Source organism: Carcharodon carcharias, chromosome 5, assembly GCF_017639515.1.
Source record: "Carcharodon carcharias isolate sCarCar2 chromosome 5, sCarCar2.pri, whole genome shotgun sequence".
NCBI lineage: Eukaryota > Metazoa > Chordata > Chondrichthyes > Lamniformes > Lamnidae > Carcharodon > Carcharodon carcharias.
In genome coordinates this window covers 101185079-101206084 of record NC_054471.1, presented here as the reverse complement: position 1 = coordinate 101206084, position 21006 = coordinate 101185079, and the positions used below count along the sequence as shown (strand labels likewise).

Here is a 21006-nt window from a genome sequence, read left to right as displayed (position 1 = left end):
CACAGCACCATCTGCAAATTCCTCTCCAAGCCACACACCATCCTGACTTGGAACTATATCACCGTTCCTTCACTGCCGCTGGGGCAAAATCCTGAAACTCCCTCCCTAACAGCACTGTGGATGCACCTATGCCATATGGACTGCAGCAGTTCAAAAAGGCAGCTCAACACCACCTTCTCAATGGCAACTGGGGAAAGGCAATAAATACTGGCTTTACCAGCAATGCCCAAACCCAAGAATTTTTTTTGAAGTACAACTGCACTCTTAGAGGTGCTGTCCTTTGGATGAGATGTTAAATCGAGGTCTTGTCTACCTTATCACATGGATATAAAGGATCCCATTCAATATTTCAATGAAAAACTAGCGAGATTTTCCTGATGTCTTGGCCAATATTTATTCCTCAACCATTAACACTGAAGCAGATGATCTGATCATTAATTACTGTTTGTGGGACCTTGTGTGCAATTGGCCGTGTTTCCTATATTATAACAGTGACTATACTTTAAAAGTACTTCACTAGCTTTAAAATGCTTTGGATCTTTCTGTGGTCATTAATTGTACTATATAAATACAAGTTCTTTCGATATGTTAATCATTTATTTGTATATGTTAAAGAAATGGGGCATATTTCCTCTTCCTTTTGCCAATGAAAACAAATGTAGGGAGATTAATTTTTCCTCACAGTTTGGAGATTTAAAGCTTGGAATTTACATAGTTGATGTTTGTTTTGTTGCACCATATCCAACAGGTGTTCTCATACAGGGTTACACTTCTTTTTGTCTCTCAAAATTCTATTAAAACTAGTCTTCAAAATATTTTGAAGTAACATTTGGCAACTCATCTGGTCCACTCAATTATGTATAAATACCATAAAATTAAAGATTACTGATGTGATGATATCACTGTTTAAACTTCTGACCAAGACAACTTTGAAGGGAATTGTTCACAAGTTTAAATAAAAAGTGTGTGGTTTTCACATTTGCACCACTGCAAATAATGAAGAAAGAAACAATTAATCTTTTTTCACAATATTTATCTTAGCACATCTAGTGATTCCAAAGGTGACATAAACAGTTTCATTTGGAAGGTGCAAACTAATCGAAGTCCTATCTAACAGCAGTGTAAAAAATAAGTAGGAGATACAGTGAACAAAAACAATTAAGTAATGCCTCTATTATTCTATTAATCTTTTTATGTGGGCTTATCACAAAGCACAAAATGCAGTACGTCCATAACACTATCGGAATCAAATGACTGTAATAATCTCAAAGGAAAATCTGTTCAAGAACTGAAGACAGCAAATGTTCACCTACTGAATTTGTACAAAATTTACTCACCTAGCTCTGTTGGAATAAGATTGATTGAACTGAGTACAGGTTGCTGTTCTCATTTGTCCAGGCTCTACCAAAAGAATTTAGACAGTCCATGTGTGCCAAAGTAAGGTTTAATACTAATGAGTCAAACTGGGGAAAGGTCAGACCAATGAAATGAGGTGTGTGCTCCTCAGTAAGTCAGAGTAATGATGTTTGGGAAGTTCTGACTGACATCTGTCAAAGCGATGCTTGATCAGAGAGATGAGATAATGCCACTGTCCTCATTGCTGCTTTACTCCTGCAAGAGCTAAAATACATGAAGCAAATACTGAACAATAATCTACTTGTGAGATAGAAGTACTTCACAGTCAACCCTGTGAAGACAGGTGACCCAAGCTTACCAGAGGAACTTATGTCTAATGATTCAACTAAATGAAGTCTGAGATTTTCAGAAGGAAACTGTCCAGAGAGAATGGAAACAAAATACAAATACACAAAAAAAACACATTTTGAAATTTCCAGAGAAAGTTGTTCATGCAATGTTCATTTCATGTTCTGTAGGCATAAATCAGGCCAAAAGCATGGCCTGTTCTCCTAATGCTTCCAAAGTTAGCATTAGCACTGCACCAATATAATTGCAACCGCCCTCATGATGCCGGATAGCCTGTATGGTTACCCATCCACCAGTAAACAAAACCAGAGCCAGAACACAAAACTGGAAACTGTGCCCTCATATTTGTTTGTTGTAGAACCCACTTTGCAATATAAACTGGGCAGATTCTGTAGCACCAGAAGCCCAAACTATGACATCACCATTTCCAATTGCAAAATATTAATGCAGCATCTTCATTCACCTGAGAACTGAAGGATGTGCAAAAGGCATCGTTTATACAAACAGTTCTGTTCGAGAGTGCAGAAAGAAACTTACTTGCATAGCGAATCTGAAAACCAACACTTGAACGGCTGTTGTCAGTCGTTAACAGAAGGTACATGTAATTGCCAGTGCTGATCAGAAACTGCGGTGCTTGAGTACCATGGTATTCTCCGATTAAAGGTGATGAATTAACAGGTCCATCCCGTATTTCTAATGTGTCATAATTAACTTCAGTTTGAAACCTTTTAAGAAAAAAATCAATTTACTAATTTACAAACATCTTTGGGGAAAATAGCTGAACAGATGAGTACACAAATATTCTGAAAGCACACATGGTTGAATAAAGATGTACAATTGTTCTTTTTAAAATTGATGCATAGAAAACCTAAGAGATATGCTTGTTCCGAGCAAAATAAAATTACTATATATTAACAAATGTCTGTCGATTTCATACAGAAAAGGTAAAATCGTTCCATGCTATAAATTATGTTGAGTTATTATTTGTTATAAGTTGGTTATCACATGCTGATAAATTGATTTTCATTACCCCACACACTGTTAACTTATCCCACCAGGATGCTGATGGGATCGGGGATTGTGTTCGTTTTACACCCCCGCCCCCCCCCCCGCTCCTAAATTAAGGTGCCATTGAAGTCATTATAGCGTAATACTGGATGAGGTGTAAAACCGTCCTAACCTGGTGAGTTAAATTAAAATGACCCCATGTCAATAGTTTTATTTCTTCACTTTTGTGTAATGAATAGATTAAAATTATACTTGGTTCCTAGAGTCCTCAAGCTTCTTACATTATGGGCAGGACACTTCCCTCAAAGTTTTCATGGGTAAATGAGCTCCAGCATATAATCCCAAACCAGCAGGCCACAGAGGTAAAAGCAAAAAACTGCGGATGCTGGAAATCCAAAACAAGAACAAAAATAAAAATACCTGGAAAAACTGAGCAGGTCTGACAGCATCTGTGGAGAGGAACACAGTTAACATTTCGAGTCTGTATGACTCTTCAACAGAACTAAGGAAAAATAGAAGAGAGGTGAAATATGAGCTGGTTTAAGGTTGGGGGGGGGGGTGGGTAGTGGGACAGGTAGAGCTGGATAGAGGGCCATTGATAGGTGGAGATTGCCAAAAGATGTCATAGACAAAAGGACAAAGAGGTATTGACAGGGGTGATATTAGCTAAGAAATGTGCTAATAGGAGACATTAAGGGTAGAAAGCAGGACGAGCAAGGTACAGATAGCCCTAGTGGGGGTGGGGTGGGGGGAAGGGATCGAAATAGGCTAAAAGGTAGAGATAAAACAATGCATGGAAATACATTTAAAAATAATGGAAATAGATGGGAAAAGAAAAATATATGTAAATTAGTGGAAAAAAAAGGGATCGGAAAGGGGGTGGGGATGGAGGAGAGAGTTCATGATCTAAAGTTGTTGAACTTAATATTCAGTCCAGAAGGCTGTAAAGTGCCTAGTCGGAAGATGAGGTGCTGTTCCTCCGGTTTGCATTGAGCTTCACTGGAACATTGCAGCAGGCCAAGGACGGACATGTGGGCATGAAAGCAGGGTGGTGTGTTGAAATGGCAAATGACAGGGAGGTCTGGGTCATGCTTGTGGACAGACTGAAGGCGTTCCGCAAAGCGGTCACCCAGTCTGCGTTTGGTCTCTCCAATATAGAGGAAACCGCATTGGGAGCAGCAAATGCAGTAGACTAAATTGAGGGAGGTGCAAGTGAAATGCTGCTTCATTTGAAAGGAGTGTTTGAGCCCTTGGATGGTGAGGAGGGGGGAAGTAAAGAGGCAGGTGTTGCACCTTCTGCGGTTGCACGGGAAGTTGCAGTGGGAGTGGGTTGAGGTGTAAGGTGTGATGGAGGAGTGGACCAGGGTGTCCCAGAGGGAACGATCCGTGTGCTGGTGGTGTGAGGGGAAGATGGTTTGGTGGTGGCATCATGCTGGAGTTGGCGGAAATGGCGGAGGATGATCCTTTGAATGAGGAGGCTGGTGGGATGATAAGTGAGGACACAGAGGTCTCAGCTTTGATGTCTGCCCTGCCTGCTTAGTTGATCAAGGGTGTTCACAAGGGTATACAATTCACTTCAGCTTTCTAGACATAAGAACATATTTGACCAGGGTTTCCATGCCTCATTAATAACTTGTGACCTCTCCTGGAACAGGACATCTGGATAGCAAGTCAGGACACGCTTGGCTGGGATGACTCACATGTAGGCTGACCATACCATATGCACTTTAAAAGGTTAGGCCAGATCAATCTGCTATGTCACCCCAACTGAAGGGCAAAGTGCTACTCTAACTTTCCAATATCCAACAGAGGCCAGGTGATCCAGTAATGTTGTTAATGGTGCAGGCACGTGCTCCCATCATCCTTGTGGTATGGCTCGGGGTTAAGGCGAGTTTATGCAGGTAGAAGTCGCATCTCACTGGATTTCTGGCAGTGAGACAAGGCTCTTGGAATCTGGGCTATTTTATTCAAATTCTACAGTTCTTATTTTTAAAAAAATGCATTTTATTGGCTGTGAAGAATGATAGCTGGACAGTGACAATCAATATGAAATGGGCGAAAACAATGATCAAAGTACAGTGATTCAATTTAATGCAAGTGACTCACAATTTATCTTAAATGTATGCAGCGAAATGTAAAATAGTTTGTGGCCAAAAGAGGCATCATGCTTCTGACATTACAGAATGGGATATGTATGTGTGGATGCTTAATGCATTTGTTTGAAATAATTCCATACCTTTGCAAAAAAAAAGCAAAGTGATTTCAGACTAACACATCGAGCTTCAAATTTCAGTATCTCGGTGCAGAACTTCAGGCACCAAGACTTACTACATTGAGAGTCGATCTTTTGTCAGGTGAGTTTGCTTAAACATAACACAAACAAGGTCAGAAAGACAAAAAGATTGCCAGCCATGCATGGATGATAATTCTTAAACATGCTTGGTGAAACAGTCCAGTATAATGCTTAAAATAGGCTGTAGTTTGCCTCAAGAGAGATTTTTAGTACAAATCCAACTCTGAGGGAGAGAGATGCAAGTGATTTAATCTTGCAGCGAATGTATATTATGTAACACAAATAAATTAGTAGCCTCCACAGGGAAAATGGCACAACACAAATCTTCCAAGTTAGGAATCTTAATACTTAGCTTAAAGTTTGAGAGCCAAATGTTGGTTCGTCCAAGAAAACATAGCTTTCCTGTGGATAGGATGCAGGCAGACTATAAACAAAGCTCTGCCTCTGGTTTTCAGCAAATACTCCAGCCTTATCTTTCTCCTTTTTCTATATTTACTTTCAGTGTTATTTTTCTATTCTAGTCCCCAAGGCACAGGAAATTTAATCTTTTAAAATCAACAAGTCAATTTGTGATAAACTATAGCATGACATTGTCTTGTACAGTACACTTTAAATTTAAGCAATCTAATGTAAGCATTATTTTTACTCTCTCAATCAAAATTAAATATATAACTTAAACACAGATAATTTATTTTAAGATGTAACTTCCATCAATGACATGAATTGTTTTGAGTATTGTTGCTTTCCCATCCTCTCCTGAAGGGACTCACCTATGGTCAGGGACAGGAGGGTGTGACTGTGAGTGAGGCAGGTAAGGGCAGAAGGCAGGAGTGCAGGTGTATAAACCTCTGCAACTGTCCAATAGGTTTGAGGTTCTCTCAGCTTGTTTGGATAAGAGTGGGGGCTGCAGGGTGGATGAGCAAACTGACCATGGCACCGTGGTACAGGAATCCATTCAAGTGGGGGGAGCAAAAAGGAATGTAGTGGTAGGGGACAATATAGCGAGGGGGATTGACACTGTTCTCTGCAGCAAAGAGTGAGAGTCCAGGCGGCTGTATTGTCTGCTCAGGATATCTGCTCAGGGCTGGAAAGGAACTTGCAACGGGAAGAGGAGGATCCAGTTGTCAGTGGTCCATGTAGGTACCAATGACATAGGTAGGGCTAAGAAAAAGGTTCTGCATAGACAGTATGAGGAACTAGGCAATAAATTAAAAATCAGAACCTCAAAGGTTATAATCTTTGGATTATTACCTGAGCCACGAGCAAATTGGCATAGGGTACATAAAATTAAAGAGATGAATACATGCTCAAAGGCTGGTGTGGGATTGGGTTCAGGTTTTTGGGCACTGGCATCAGCACTGAGGAAAGTGAGGGCTGGACTGTTGGAAAGGTCTACACCTAAACCATGCTGTGACCAGTGTTCTTGCAAACCGCATAACTAGGAAACTAGAGAGTGTTTTAAACTAAATGATGGGGACAAGGGGTCAAATGTGGAAAGATATGGTATATCAAAGAGTAGAAACAAAGCAATAGAGGAAAATAGTGATATGAGAAATGAGGGTCAGAGAATGGCAGGAAGGGACAGAGAGGAAAAAACCTAAGGCTGCACCAACTATGAAGACTAGAGGTTACAAAGATAACAAAAAGTGCACGGAGTATTCATAACAATGTAAACAAATTAATAACGCACATTGAAGTAAATAAGTGATCTGATAGCCAGTACGGAGGCTGCAGGATGACAAGGATTGGGTCTTGAATATTGAGTGGTATATGACATTTAAGAAGCATAGGAAGCTAGGTAAATGTGGAGGGGTAGCACTGTTAATCAAGGATGGCATTTATGCAATAGTTAGAGATGAGCTTTGTCCAGGAGATCAGGATGAAGAATTAGTTTGGGTGGAGATGAGGAATAACAGGGGAAAGAAATCATTAGTGGGAGTGCTGTACAGGTCCCCTAACATTAATCACAATGTAGGACAAAGTATGCAAGGAGAAATATTGGGTCCTTGTGATAAAGGGAAAGCAATAATCATGGGTGACTTTATAAATAAACTGGAAAAATCAGATTGGCAGTAGCAGCCTGGATGAGGAGTTAAAAGAATGCTTTCAAGATAGTTTCTTAGAACAACATGTTCTGGAACCAACCAGAGAGCAGGTTATATTAGGCTTGGTATTGTGTAATGTGACAGGATTAACTAATGACCTCAGAATAAAGGCACCCCAGATTGCAGTGAGCACAATATGTTTGAATTTTACATCCAGTTTGAAAGCAAGAGTGGGTCTAAGGCTAGTATTTTAAACTTAAATAAGGGCAACTACGTGAGCTTGAAAGCTGAGCTAGCTGAAACAAACTGGTATACTACACTAGGGGATAAATCAATGGAGAAGCAATGGCAGACATTTAAGGGGTTATTTCAGAATACCCAGAACAAGTATATTCCAACTATAAAGAAAAATTCTAAAGGGGGGGGCGGGGGCACCATTCATAGTTAACTAAAGCAGTTAGGCAAACTTAAGGAAAAGGTATATAACTGCACAAAGATGAGTTGCAGATCAGATGAATGGTCAGAATATAAAGAATGGCAGAGAATGACGAAAAGGTTAATCAGGAGAAAGAAACTGGAATATGAGAGGGAGCTAGCTAGAAATGTAAAAATGGATAGCAAGAATTTCTACAGGTATTTAAACAGGAAAAGAGTAGGTAAAGTGAGTGTTGGTCCTCTAGACAGTGAGAATGGGGTGTTAATAGTAGATTATCAGGAAATGGCAGTTGAAATGAACAAATATTTTGCTTTTGTTTTCACCATGGAGGATACAAAAAACATTCCAGTAATAGCTGTAAATCAGGAGGTGGAAGGGACAGGGGATCTTGGTGAAATTACAATCACTAGGGAAGCAGCACTGAGCAAACTTATGGAGCTGCGGCCTGACAAATCTCCAGATCCTGATGGACTTCATTCCAGGATCTTAAAAGAGGTGGCTAATGAGGTAGTAAATGCGTTGGTGTTAATTTTCCAAAATTCCCAAGATTCTGGAAAGGTTCCATCAGACTGGGAGGTAACAAATATAACCCTTCTGTTCAAGAAGGGAGGGAGGCAAAAAATAGGAAACTATAGGCCAGTTAGCTTGATGTCTGTCCTGGGGAAGATGTTAGAGTCAATCATTAAAGAGGTTATTGTTGGGCACTTCAAAAAACTCAAGATGATAGGGAACAGTCAGCATGGTTTTGTGAAAAGGAAATCATGTTTAACTAATTTTTGGAGTCATTTCAAGGAGTAACATGTGCTGTGGATCAAGGGGAACCTGTAGATGTACTGAACTTGGGTTTCCAGAGGCATTTGATAAGATGCCATCTCAAAGGTTATTGTGGAAAATAAAAGCTCATGGTGTAGGGGGGAACATATTAACATGGATAGAGGATTGGCTGGCTAGTATAATACAGAGAGTATACATAAATGGGTCTTTGTCTGATTGACAGGATGTGACGAGCCCCTGAGGGGTCTGTGCTGGGACCTCAACTTATTACAATTTACATCAACGACTTAGAGGAGAGCGAAGGCATGGTAGCTAAATTTGCAGATGACACAAAGATAGGTAGAAAAGTATGTTTTGAAGAAGACATTAGCAGTTTTCAGATGGATATAGGTAGGTTGAGTGAATGGGCAAAAATATGGCAAGTGGAGTATAATGTGGGAAAATATGAATTGTTCACTTTGGCAGGAAGAATAAAAAAGCAGAGTTTTACTTAAATGGAGAACAACTGCAGAATTCTGAGGTGCAGAGGGATCTAGGTGTTCTAGTCCTTGAGTCATAAAATGTTAGAATGCAGGTACAGCAAGTAATTAAGAAGGCTAATGGAATGTTATCCTTTTTTACAAGAGGAATTGAACATAAAATGAATGATATTATGCTTCAATTATACAGGGCATTTGTGAGACAGGCAGAATCATCCCAGATTTACACTATGTGCAGTAGCGGGCAGGTAAAACGACATTTCACCCATCAGCCACGATGGTGGGTTTTCACGCTGCATTACATATCTTATGCATTCCCAGGAAACACGCTGGTTCCATGGTGGGCAGACTCTCATTCACTCACCACACCATCACCTCGGTACTTCATCACCTCAGGCATCACAGTTTTCAATGCTTCCAGCCTAGGAATGCAGCAAAGAAGACATGTCCCTGAATGGCAAGAAGACTGCAGCCCTCGGGCACCTTTTGACACCTGCTTTGATGTCCCCTGCACCCGCTCTGACCGCAGGAGGGGCAGCAACATTACCACTCCAGCTTGGTAGGTAATGGCAGTGGTGGTCAGTGCCAATGCTGCACAGAAGAGGTTGGCCATCCAATGCAGATAGAGGATGAATGATCTCATCCATGCAGCCAGGGTAAGGCAACCATCTCATCACTCTAAACTCACACACTCAAGCCCATCACACATTCACTGGCATCTTACTCACTGCCAGGTCAAGGGACATCACCACCCGTTCTCACACACATACCCTCACATGTCCATCTCTGGAAACTGCCCCCTCAGTCCTCACCATTTTGAGCCCCCTTGCACAGATCATCATGTGCCCCCATAAACACCCTGGGTTACCCTCCTACCCCAGTACAGCTCTTGTCCTGCAGCTTCTACCCTTGCCTGTGGCCACTTGTCCCCCTTCCTCAAGTGAGACTTGCACTGCAGCCATTGAAAAGCCACCCACATATGGCTGATCTGGTAGGTAGAGACCTACCCGTGTGCCACCCCAAAGTGACATGGTGCTGCCTGTGAAGCTTGGTATTGATGACTGCGAATGCTGACCGAAGCAAGATTAGCAAATAAACCTTGAAGCGCTGAGCGAAGTGCAGCCTGTCAGGTGCACGTGGCTTATGTGCCATTGTCAAACATGTCAGCGTGTTTACCCGCTGACGTGGGCGGACAATCCAGCAGTGGAGATGAGTCCAATGGGCTGGCCTTATAATGATATGCTGGTTTATTACAATGAGGTTTCTGCGTCCAATGGCAGAAACGTGGCCTGCCATCGGGGGGTTGAGCAGACGATCACAAACTGGTTTCAAGCCATTGTCAAACCATTCGCAGCATATTGTCTGTTCAAGCCACCAAATACATCTGACACCATTGGACATGGAAAATCCTGCCCCACATCTTGAATATTGTGTGCACTTTTTGGTCTCCTTACTTAAGAATGTAAATGTGTCGGATGCGGTTCAGAGGAGTTTACTAGATTGATACCCGAAATGAGTGGGTTATCTTCTGCGGATAGGTTGGACAGGCTGGGATCATTTTCACTGGAGCTTTGAAGAGTGAGGGGTGACCTGAATAAAGTATATAAGATCCTGAATGGTCTTGACAAGGAAAGGAATATTTCCTCTTGTGGGTGAGTCCAGAACTAGGGAGCATTGTTTTAAAATTATAGGTCATCCTTGTAGGGGGGAGATGAGGAGAATTTTTTTCTCTCAAGAGGGTTGTGCGATTTTGGAACTCTCGACCACAGATGACGGTGGAAGCAGGGTCACTGAATATTTTTAAGACAGGGGTAAATAGACTTTTGTTAGGCAAGGGAATTAAAGGTTATTGGGGGTAGATGGGAATGTGGAACTCGAAACACAAACGGATCATCTTTGATCTCATTGAATGGTGGAGGAGGCTTGATGGGCCGAATGGCCTACTTCTGCTCCTATTTCATATGTTCCTATGTTTTGTATGTTCCATGTGCAAAAGCAGTCCTTCCATTACCTTAGCCAACATCCTTAATCCATAGACAGGTATCATGAAAATATAATAATTTTCATAATATTATTGTGATTTATTATAAAACTAGGTTAAGAGTGTGGCTTGGATTAGTTTCTCTCTGTGGATGTGAGCGTGTGGTGGATTTATTTGAATTGTAGACAACTGGTCTGGAGCTTTTGAGTTATCAAAAGGGAAGCTAGGTTTGAAATGCTAAATACACAAACATGCTTGAAGTTTTAGGATGTGAGGTGTGAGGAACATTTAGATAAACCAAAGTAGTTTGAATTTCAAAGAGATGGTAAGGCATAACACTTAATCATAAGAAGTTAAGCCAAACAGTGTGTTTATCTTTCCCAAAGATTATTGATAATATGAATACTATAAAAGATTTATTTTATGAAAAAAGTAAAGCTGCAATGACATATTGGAACAATAGAATTGACATTAAAAAAAATCTCCTGTATGAAGGAGATGGGGTTATGTGTAAGGCAGAAGGAATTCTAAGATCTAACAAGTGTGAAAAGCTTCCAGCCTTTTTGCATTAAGCTGCTGTTTACAGGAACTAAAGCTAAGAAAACTCACTGTGAATATCATTGTCCAGGGTGTGGTGTGCTTTGCCTGGGTCTATTGAAATGTATTTGTTTTTACTGTTGCCTTAATGGAGGTGTAACTGGAAGTCAGATTAATTAGGAGTTATTATAGTTTGTAGACCTATGTATATGATTTAAATCTTCTCTACTATTAATAAATGTTTAGTTTAGTTTTGTAACAAACACCTCAAAAACACAGTGAACTTATTACTACTGAATTCAAGGCATGCATCTCGAAATAAAAATACAAATTGCAAAACATTTGTGGCAGCTGTTTCAAGTTTCCCTCTGGGACTTGAGCAGCTCAGTTTTACCATCCGCTGTCCCATAACAATGGAGAAGACACTTTAGCAAGGCCAATATCTGAACTAAGACAACGCAGAACAGAGATCAAACTTATAACTTGCCTAATTTGTATGACACCACGCCCAGCATTTGGCAACTGAGCCATCAAAGCGCCTATTGCCATTTCTAAAGTCCCAAATTTGAATCATGATTCGAAAAAAGAAATTTGAAGAATGTAGATCGATTTACTGTTTGTGTTTTTTCTAAATTTAGATCGATATTCAGAGTGGCTCAGATTTTGCAATCAATGCCAAAGTAATAGGCTTACAAGTAAAAGGATATGGTAGCATTGTAGCACAGCTACTTAGGTAATGATACCCAGAGTGTGACAAGAAGCGAGTGTGCAAACATAAAAAAAAAGCAGAAAATAGGAGTCAAAGCAAAATTAATGGCTCTTTACTTAAATGCACATAGTATTCGGAACAAAATAATCCCACAAATAGAGGTTAATGGGTGTGATCTTATAGCCATTACGGAGACATGGTTACAAAGAGATCAAAGCTGGGAGCTAAATGTTCAGGGGTATGTGACTTTTCAAAAGGACAGGCTGGACAGAAAAGGTGGTGGGGTAGCTTTGTTGGTACGAGATGGAATAAGTACGAGAGCAAGAAATGATCTTGGATGGGAAGATGTGGGGCTGCATCTTCTGGTCGGCGAGCAGGTGGCGGGCCCGCTCGCCAAGGTGTAAAATGACGCGGGGTGATGTAAGGCATGCATCCTGACATCACTGCACGTCATTTAGATTTTCAATTCAGTGGGCACGCAGCCAAATCAGCTGTGCATCCACCGAGCTGTCAAAGGCCTATTAAGGCCAATAAAAAAGTAATTTAAATGATTAATGGTCCTGCCTTTCCAAACTTAAGGTTTGTGGGCAGGCAAAGAGCCCAGGCGGCCTTCAGAAAAAACATGAAACCTCATCCAGAGGCGGGGTGAGGTTTCAGGAGGGTATTAAAATTCGTATAAAATGTTTAAATAAAAGAAATTGACATGTCCCAGCTCATGTGACAGTGTCACATGAGGGGCATGTTAGGAATATTTTTTTCTGCCTTTAATGAAAGTTTGAATCTAGAGCCAATCTCCCTGCGGCATCACTTTGCCTCAGGGAGATCTGTGCATTCTTTCGCGCACATGTGCATTCCTGGCTCAGGGAATTCCCTCGCGCCTGCACAGGGCCTTAATTGGCCCACCCACGTAAAATGGCGCTGCGCCCCCAACCGCGGGTGCCAATCGTGAACCCACCTGCTCACGCCTGCTCCTGCACAACCCCTGCAACGTGGGGAAAATGCTGCCTGTTATTTCTTACCTCCACCCATATGGATTCTACAAGGGGAAGAAGACACTGATGGGAGCAGTTCATAGGCCCCCTAACAGTAGGGCAGAGAATGAATCAGGAGGTAATGAGGGAATGTAAAAAAGGCAGTAAGTACATTAATCATGGGTGAGTTTATGTCACTTCATGTAGATTGGGAAAACCAAATCGACAGAAATAGCCACAAGCAAGAACTCAGAGTGTATCCGGGATAGTTTCCAATATGTTATGGATCCAAGCAGGGATCAGGCTATTTTGGATCCAGTAATGTATAATTAAGCAGGTTTAATAAATGATCCCAGAGTAAAAGATCCCCTAGGAAACACAGACTATAACGTGGCAAAATTTAGCATTCAGTTTGAGAGTGAGAAACCTGGGTCAGAAATGACTGTGCCAAACTTAAATAAGGGTAATTACAAAAGAATGAGGGCAGAGTTGGCTGGAGCAGACTGGGAAAGGAGCTTAGCAGAAAAGACAGTAGATGAACAATGGCAGACATTTTTAAAAATTGTTTATGACTCACAACAAAGATGTATCCCAGTGAGGAAGAAAGATTCTAGGAAGGGGATTAGCTAACCATGGTAAACCAGGGAAGTTAAGGATAGTATCAAATTCAAAGAAAAAAAAACATCCAATGTGGCAAAGATGAATGGTAAGGCAGAGGATTGGGAAAGTTTTAAAAAACAACAAAAGATAACCAAAAAAAATAAAGAGGGAGAAAATAAACTTTGAGGGTAAGCTAGCAAGTAAGATAAAAACAGACAGTAAGATCTTCTTTAAATATATCAAGAAGAGGCAAAAGTGAACACAGGCCCCTTAGAAAGAGGCTTAGGAAATAATAATGGGGAACCAGGAAAGGGAATAGGAGTTGAATAAGTACTTTATATCAGTCTTCATGGTAGAAAACACGAATAGCATTCCAATACTAAATAATCAATGGGCAAAGGTGGAAGGGGGGAGGAAATAAATACAATAACTATCACTGGAGAAAAAGTACTAGGGAAACTAATGGGGCTAAAGGTAGATAAGTTCCCTGGACCTGATGGGTTGCATTCTAGTTTATTAAAGGAAGTAGCTGCAGAGATAATAGATGCACTTATCCTCAAGAATCCTTAGATTCTGGAAAAGTCCCAGAGGATTGGAAAGCTGCCAATGTAACACCCTTATTCAAAAAGGGAGGGGGATAAAAAACAGATAACTATAGGCCAGTTAGCTTAACATCAGTCATTGGGGAAATGTTAGAGTCTATTATAAAGGATCTAACAGCAGAGCACTTACAAAAGCGTAATATAATCAAGCAGAGTCAGCATGTCGTCATGTAGGGGAAATCATGCCTGACAAATTTATTAGAATTCTTTGAGGAGGTAATGAGCAGGATAGATAAAGGGGAACCAGTAGATATAATAAATTTTGATTTCCAAAAGGCATTTGATAAGGTACCGCATGAAAGGCTACTTAATAAGATAAGTGCCCATGGTGTTGGAGTAGTATATTAGCATGGATAGAGGATTGGCTAACTAATAGAAGACAGATAGTTGGGAAAAGGGGGGCATTTTCAGAATGGCAACCTGTAACTAGTGGAGTACCACAGGGATCAGTGCTGGGATCACAATCATTTACAATATATATTAATGACTTGGATGAGGGAAGTGAATGTACCATCACCAAGTTTGCAGATGACACAAAAATAGGTGGGAAGACAAGTTGTGAGGATGACACAAAGGGTCTACGGAGGAGTATAAACAGGTTAAGTGGGTGGGCAAAAACTTGGCAGATGAAATATAATGTGGGAAAATGTGAGGCTATGCACTTTGGTAGGAAGAATAGAGGAGCTGAATATTATTTAAATGGAGAAAGACTGCAGAAAGCTGCAGCACAGAGGGATTTGGGGTCCTCATGCATGAATCACAAGAGGTTCAGCAGGTAATAGGGAAGGCAAATGGAATGTTGGTCTTTATTTCAAAGGGAATGTAGCATAAAAATAGAGAAGTCTTGCTAAAAATATACAAGGCGCTAGTTAGACCACATCTAGAATAACGTGAACATTTTTGGTCTTCCTATCTAAGGAAAGATATTCTGGTATTGGAGGCACTCCAGAGAAGGTTCACCAGGTTGATCTCAGGTACAGAGGGATTTTCTTTTGACGAGAGGTTGAGTAGGTTGGGCCTGTGCTCATTGGAGTTTAGAAGAATGAGAGTCAACCTTACTGAAACATATAAGGTGCTTAGGGGCTTCTTAGGGTAGAGTCTGAGAGGTTGGTTCCCCTTGTGGCAGATTCTAGGACCTGAGGGCATACTCTCAGAGTACGGGGGAGCCCATTTAAAACAGAGATGAGGAGGAATTTCTTCTGTCAGAGGGTAGTGAATCTGTGGAATTCTTTACTGCATAGGGCTATAGAGGCTAGGTCGTTAAGTATATTCAAGGCTGAGATAAAAAAATTTTAAACAATAAGGGAATTGAGGGCTATGGGGAAAAGGCAGAAAAGTGGAGTTGAGGATTATCATATCAGACATGATCACATTGAATTGTGGAGCAGACTTGATGGGCCGAACAGCCTACTTCTGCTTCTAGATCTTATAGTCTTATGGTAATGGCACTCACTGCTGACCACAAAGAAAGCTGCCTATAATGATTTAGTGATGTAGACTTCACCTTCCTTGATGTTAATTTCATTTTTGTGCCAGTGATAGGAGATTTCTGGTATCCAGCAACATTGATATCATCAAGCAGACTAAGCAGCCAGTCACACTGAAGAATTCTCACAGACAGCAAACCAGAAAGTGACAAGGAGGTTTTATCATTCACTTTTTCTAATATCACAAAAAGCAAAATAAAGATTGGGACGTACACATGGGGTGCAGGTAGGGGAAAAAATCTTTATTATTTTAAAAATCTATGGAATTTTTCTATGGATTGGAGAAATCTGACATTCCACAAATATATAATTCATTTTTTTCAGGGCCAGAGTGGTTGTTCTTTATTATTGTACGTGATTAAAAACCCAGTAAAACCTCATTTAACAAAGCATTAATTTTTCAAGAGTTTTAACAGCAAGAATAATAGCATAGAAGTGGAAAATTACATCAGCGCATTGATTCCCAGTTGTGGGAACTTCAACAGTGCAACCTGTGGAGGAGTGGAGAATCACTGACCTCTGGATATCTGCATTTAAATGTGCATGTAGCATTCACAGAGTAATAACAGGGAGCAGATAGATTTACTGCCATTACAAACACAAAATCTGGGTCACTGAATAATAAGAATTTAAATAAAAGGTTAAGTAAGTATGGCTCACACAACTGAATAATAAATCATTGGGTTTCTGCAGTCAAAAGACAAGTGAACTATGCATCTTTGATTTACCAACATTTATTTTATATTACATAACTGAGTTCCAAAGTGTGTTTTGTTAATATTACCCCCTGCTTGGTAGCAAGAAATACTTGCTAAATTTTAGTTAAGCGCATAAATGTGCTGAAGCATCCTGACTACACAAAATAAGTTATATGCTGGGATCCATGAGATGCCTTGCTCAATCCTTTTCAAGAGAAAGCCCCATGAAGAATCTTATGGCGTGCGATCGAGAATTGGATTTGAATGACAAATTGCATTAACACATTGAACTGTGATTTATGAGATTTGGGTTTCAATTTATTTCAGAATACTGGATGGAAACACATTTCTCCCCTGGATGTAAGTGAAAGTTGAGAAACTGCTTCATGGAGTTGGACAAATGTAAGGTGAGCATTGACCAATGAGCTGAATTTTACAGGCCACCCATGGGTGGAAAAACAGGCAGGTGGGCCCGTAAATTAGGGTGCTGTGCCATCAGTGGCATACGCACTGCCAGTCCACCTGCCCCTTCACAATTTTATGGACAGCCGGGGACGTGTCGAATGAGTTACCCACCCATGACCCAGCTGAGGTCCTTCATGGGTGGCAGGAGAGGCCTCCGCTCAATGTGCAGCCTTGTCGGTTTAACCTTGCGGGCTGCTGGTCAGTGAAAGGAGGGAGTGCCTCCTTCCCGGGTTCCCGGTGTCAATCGGAAACCCCCCTACCACATTCACCCTCCCCAAACCTGTCCAACACGCCCTCCTTGCTGGACCTCATCAGCCTGGTTTGAATAAAATCTCAGACCTGAATTTTCAGGTTCAGCACTGAACGCCACCTCCTTGTCCTACCTGCAGTGCCGACAGCAGCCACTGCTCCTGCTTGATGCTGCCAGTGTGCAGAGCTGTTGGCCTCTGGTTGGTTGGCAGCTCTATGAGGCGGAACATCCTCCTGGAGATGGTCAGAAGTCCTGCCTGATACTACTTAAAATGCCAACGCCCAAAAAATTAAAGGCAGGCGAGCCAGCTAACTGGAGGCAGGCTCACTCCCGAAATTTACACTGGGGTGAAGGGAGCCTGTCTTCAGCGTAAAATCCAGCCCAGTGACTCAGAGGAAGATTGTCTTGAGTAAAATTGTGGTATATTGGAATGCGGTCAACAAAGATTGGGGGGTCGTGGGGTGGTGAGATTAAAGTAGACTATAAAGGTAGTGGTGGGATATTCTAAAATTGAGGCAATAGATAACCATTTTTTGTAGTTATGAATAGTATGTTAGCTCTGTGATGGCTTGGTGGTTAATGTTGGAATGACTGAGGTTCAGAATGTGGATTTTAAACAATTAGGCACTGGAGTGGAAATCAAGATTGAATCACGACGCCTCAAGATGGTAATTTCTGTATTATTTTCTACAACAAGTGCTAGATAGGGTGAGAAGATCAAGAAAGTGAATAATCTCCCTCTATGCTGTAAAATGTTTATGTTCATGGAACCAATCAAATTATGGTAACATTTCATACATGTCGTGACTTTATCAAAGAATTCTACACAAAACATTTACTCTTCCTTCTAACCACCAGTTCATCTTTGTAACAAGGTTGAATGAAGGACACTAAATTGTTGTAGAGTTGTGTCTGTTTACACCATTGAAGGATAATGATTCAGTTCTGTGAAATGAACTTGCTCTTTGAAAGTAATTTTCATATTTAACTTGAACAGCAATTCTCCCTCCATCTCATTTCCAGAATATACTAGTACTCTTTGCTGATATACACTTAATACAAATTGCAGGAACATTTGTGTGATTGCAGGCCTTATTTTATTTCAAGAGAGCTTTGAATTCCATTAATGTTAAAATCTACGGTTCTGAAAGCCAATTCACATGCCAACATTGAACTTTCAGTGGGCCAAAGGTGGTTTCAAGAACTCTTTGAGAAACCTATAACACAATTAACAAACAGGATATAAGAGGATGGTTAGAAGCGGGAATCTCAACACAGACAATGGTTGAAGCAGAATTCATCAATTATTTTAAAGGGTATGAGGATTAGGCAGAAAAATGCAACTAAACTGTATCCCTCATGGAGTATAGAACAATTATAGACTTAATGAACCAAATGGCCTATCCCTAAACTGTAATCATCTACAGTTCTACACCCATTTATAAATTTGCTAGTGATACCTAGCGGTAGAACATCAGGATTACAATAACTGTTTCCATTATATTAACAGGTTGTCAAAATTTGTTTCCTTGAAAAAATAATTGCAAGAATGTAAAATTAGAGTATTGGCAGTCTATTGAACTATTGGTCGCACATATTTTTAAACTCAGTTCCACTTTTCAGCTTTTGAAATTTAATCATGTTTATTGCATAGTTTGAGACAGGTACGAGTGTTATAAGTCAATTTACTTTTAGTTAAAAGCAATGGAAATGAATAACCTGTCAAATGTTATTTTGATAGAATGTCGTAGTTCTGCTTCAATCACCCATTCACAGTTCAGTGAATCCTTGTAATATCCTGGCCATCCCGGAGATAGAATTACACCGCTAGGTGCTGTCAAATGGCCACCACATGGTGCTGGAAGATAAGAGATAAAAATACAGAACTCCATTTAAATACGATTTCTTCCTTCAATCAATCAAAAAGACTATATTATCTGCTATTTCTAAAGACTCATAGCAGTAAACAAGTTCTTAAAGAATCAACAAGTACAGTGCAGGCAGCAACTGTCAAGTTGATGGCACAATGATGTAGTGTGCCACATGCCAGTGTTTTATTATATGGTACGGGTCCCTGATTTCGATTCAAGCTCCTGAAATGAAGGAACAAGCTAAGCTAAAGAGGCTTTCTCACACCCAAAGAGGGGCATATGTCTAACCTGTTAACACCAGCTCCATTTTGAAAGGGCTAGAGAACTGGGTGTCCAAAGGGCCCACTTGCTTCAAGTGATAGTCCAACATTATCATGGAAATCTGGGTCCCATAATATTTTAGGTTGGAATTGGTATAGGCCTGTGCTATTCATACTGCAACCAGTTCCATGAGTGATGGAACCAAAGGGGCTCGTTAACATTTAGTGTTATTTATGTGGGCCCTGGAGGAAAAAGTGTGCTCCTCAGGAGATCCACAAAAATAACCTGGGCTGCTGCTTCTCTGGGACCCTGACCCTCAGATCATAACATTTCCCCCACCGGCCCTGGAAACTAAACTTGCTGGCAGTCACCTTGCTTCATTTTGAAGCCTCAATCTGGCAAGTACACCAAGACACCTCTTCGGCACCCAGCACCTTACCTGATGCCGGGACCTGTCTATGGCTGGAGGCAGTTGATGCATTCAAAGAGGAGGTGGTTCAAATGCTAAATTAGACCCTCTTGTATTAAAGGGAACGCGCCAGCGTAAGTAGGAAATTGGATAAAGCGCAAGAAACAGACAGCAGTGGCTATGGATTTTTTTCCAAATCAGTGGGACCTATACAATTGTATTGCCTGGAGTCCATCTTAGGACCATGGCATATACATGCTCTGGACCATTGTCATATGCATGATATGGAGTATGGGTGACTGTGCGAAGGACCACACGTAATTTAAAAACACGGGAAAGTTAGTCGATTGGGCAGCAAGACAGTTAGATGAAATATAACGTAGCAAAATAAATGGGGTGATAGGTTTTGAGAGAAAGAATAAGAGATGAACACTGAAAAGTGAAACTTTAAAAAGAGCAGAAACACTTAGGAGTTCATAGGTAGACATTTTTAAAAATGTGATGACAATTAATAAAGCTGCAAATAAAGTGTTTGGGATCCTATGTTTTATAAACTGGGGAATTAAGTACAAAAGCATAAGTAATAGGTTTTTAAAATTCATTTTGGCTTACGGGCATCACTGGCAAGGCCAGTATTTATTGCCTATCCATAACCGCCCTTGAAAAGGCATGACTCCAGCCAGTGGAGAACTTTTACCTGACTCCCACTGACTACAATTTAACTCAGGCTACTTGACGCAACTGGTCAAATGAATAGAAATCTAGAGAAGTCATTGGTGAGGCAGTAATTAGAAGATTGTGACCCATTTTGGGTACTTGGAAACAATAGGAATGATAATAAGATGATGGACAAGATACAGATTTATCAACGTTATCACAGCGATAAGAGCTTTCAGTTATGGAGGAGGCACAAAAGTAACTTGGGATCTTTTCATTAGAAAAATTATGTTTAAAGGTGGATCTGATAGGGTGTGTTTTGACAAGCTAAGTAAGAACAATTATTTCCATTGAGCAACGATTCAGTATCTAGACGTTATCAACTTCAGACCATCAGCAAAATAATAAGCAGACTAGAAAATTTATTTATTTTTACACAGAGGGTTGTTAGGACCTGGAACAGACTACATGAAAGGTTGGTGGAAGCATAAACATAGTTTTTAACAGGAATGATGATAACATGTTTGAAAAACATATATAGGTGTAGGGAATGAAACACAAAATACATAGGATCTTGATAGGATTATGAAATACATAGGATCTTGAAGTAATTCAGCTTGTCTACTGGGTGCAGTATGCCAGTAAAGCCTGAAAGACAAGTGAAAAGGCCCAAAAGATATGTCTAATATTTTTGTGGAGTCAGTAGGAAAAGGAGTTTACTTCAAAACTCACAACAATAATGTGAACCAATGCAATCACAAGTACCTTA

General features: G+C 40.5%; 1 protein-coding gene across 1 annotated transcript in view; it reads right to left on the bottom strand.

Annotated features, from left to right (window-relative positions):
• The window catches only part of LOC121278286 (CUB and sushi domain-containing protein 1-like), an 844854-nt gene that overhangs the window by 587825 nt on the left and 236023 nt on the right, over positions 1–21006 (bottom strand). Inside the window, exons 7-8 of the mRNA XM_041188558.1 lie at positions 18759–18897; positions 2242–2429 (exon numbers count right to left, since the gene is read on the bottom strand). Coding sequence (XP_041044492.1) covers positions 2242–2429; positions 18759–18897 — 327 coding nt within the window. The remainder of the gene's footprint in view (positions 1–2241; positions 2430–18758; positions 18898–21006) is intronic.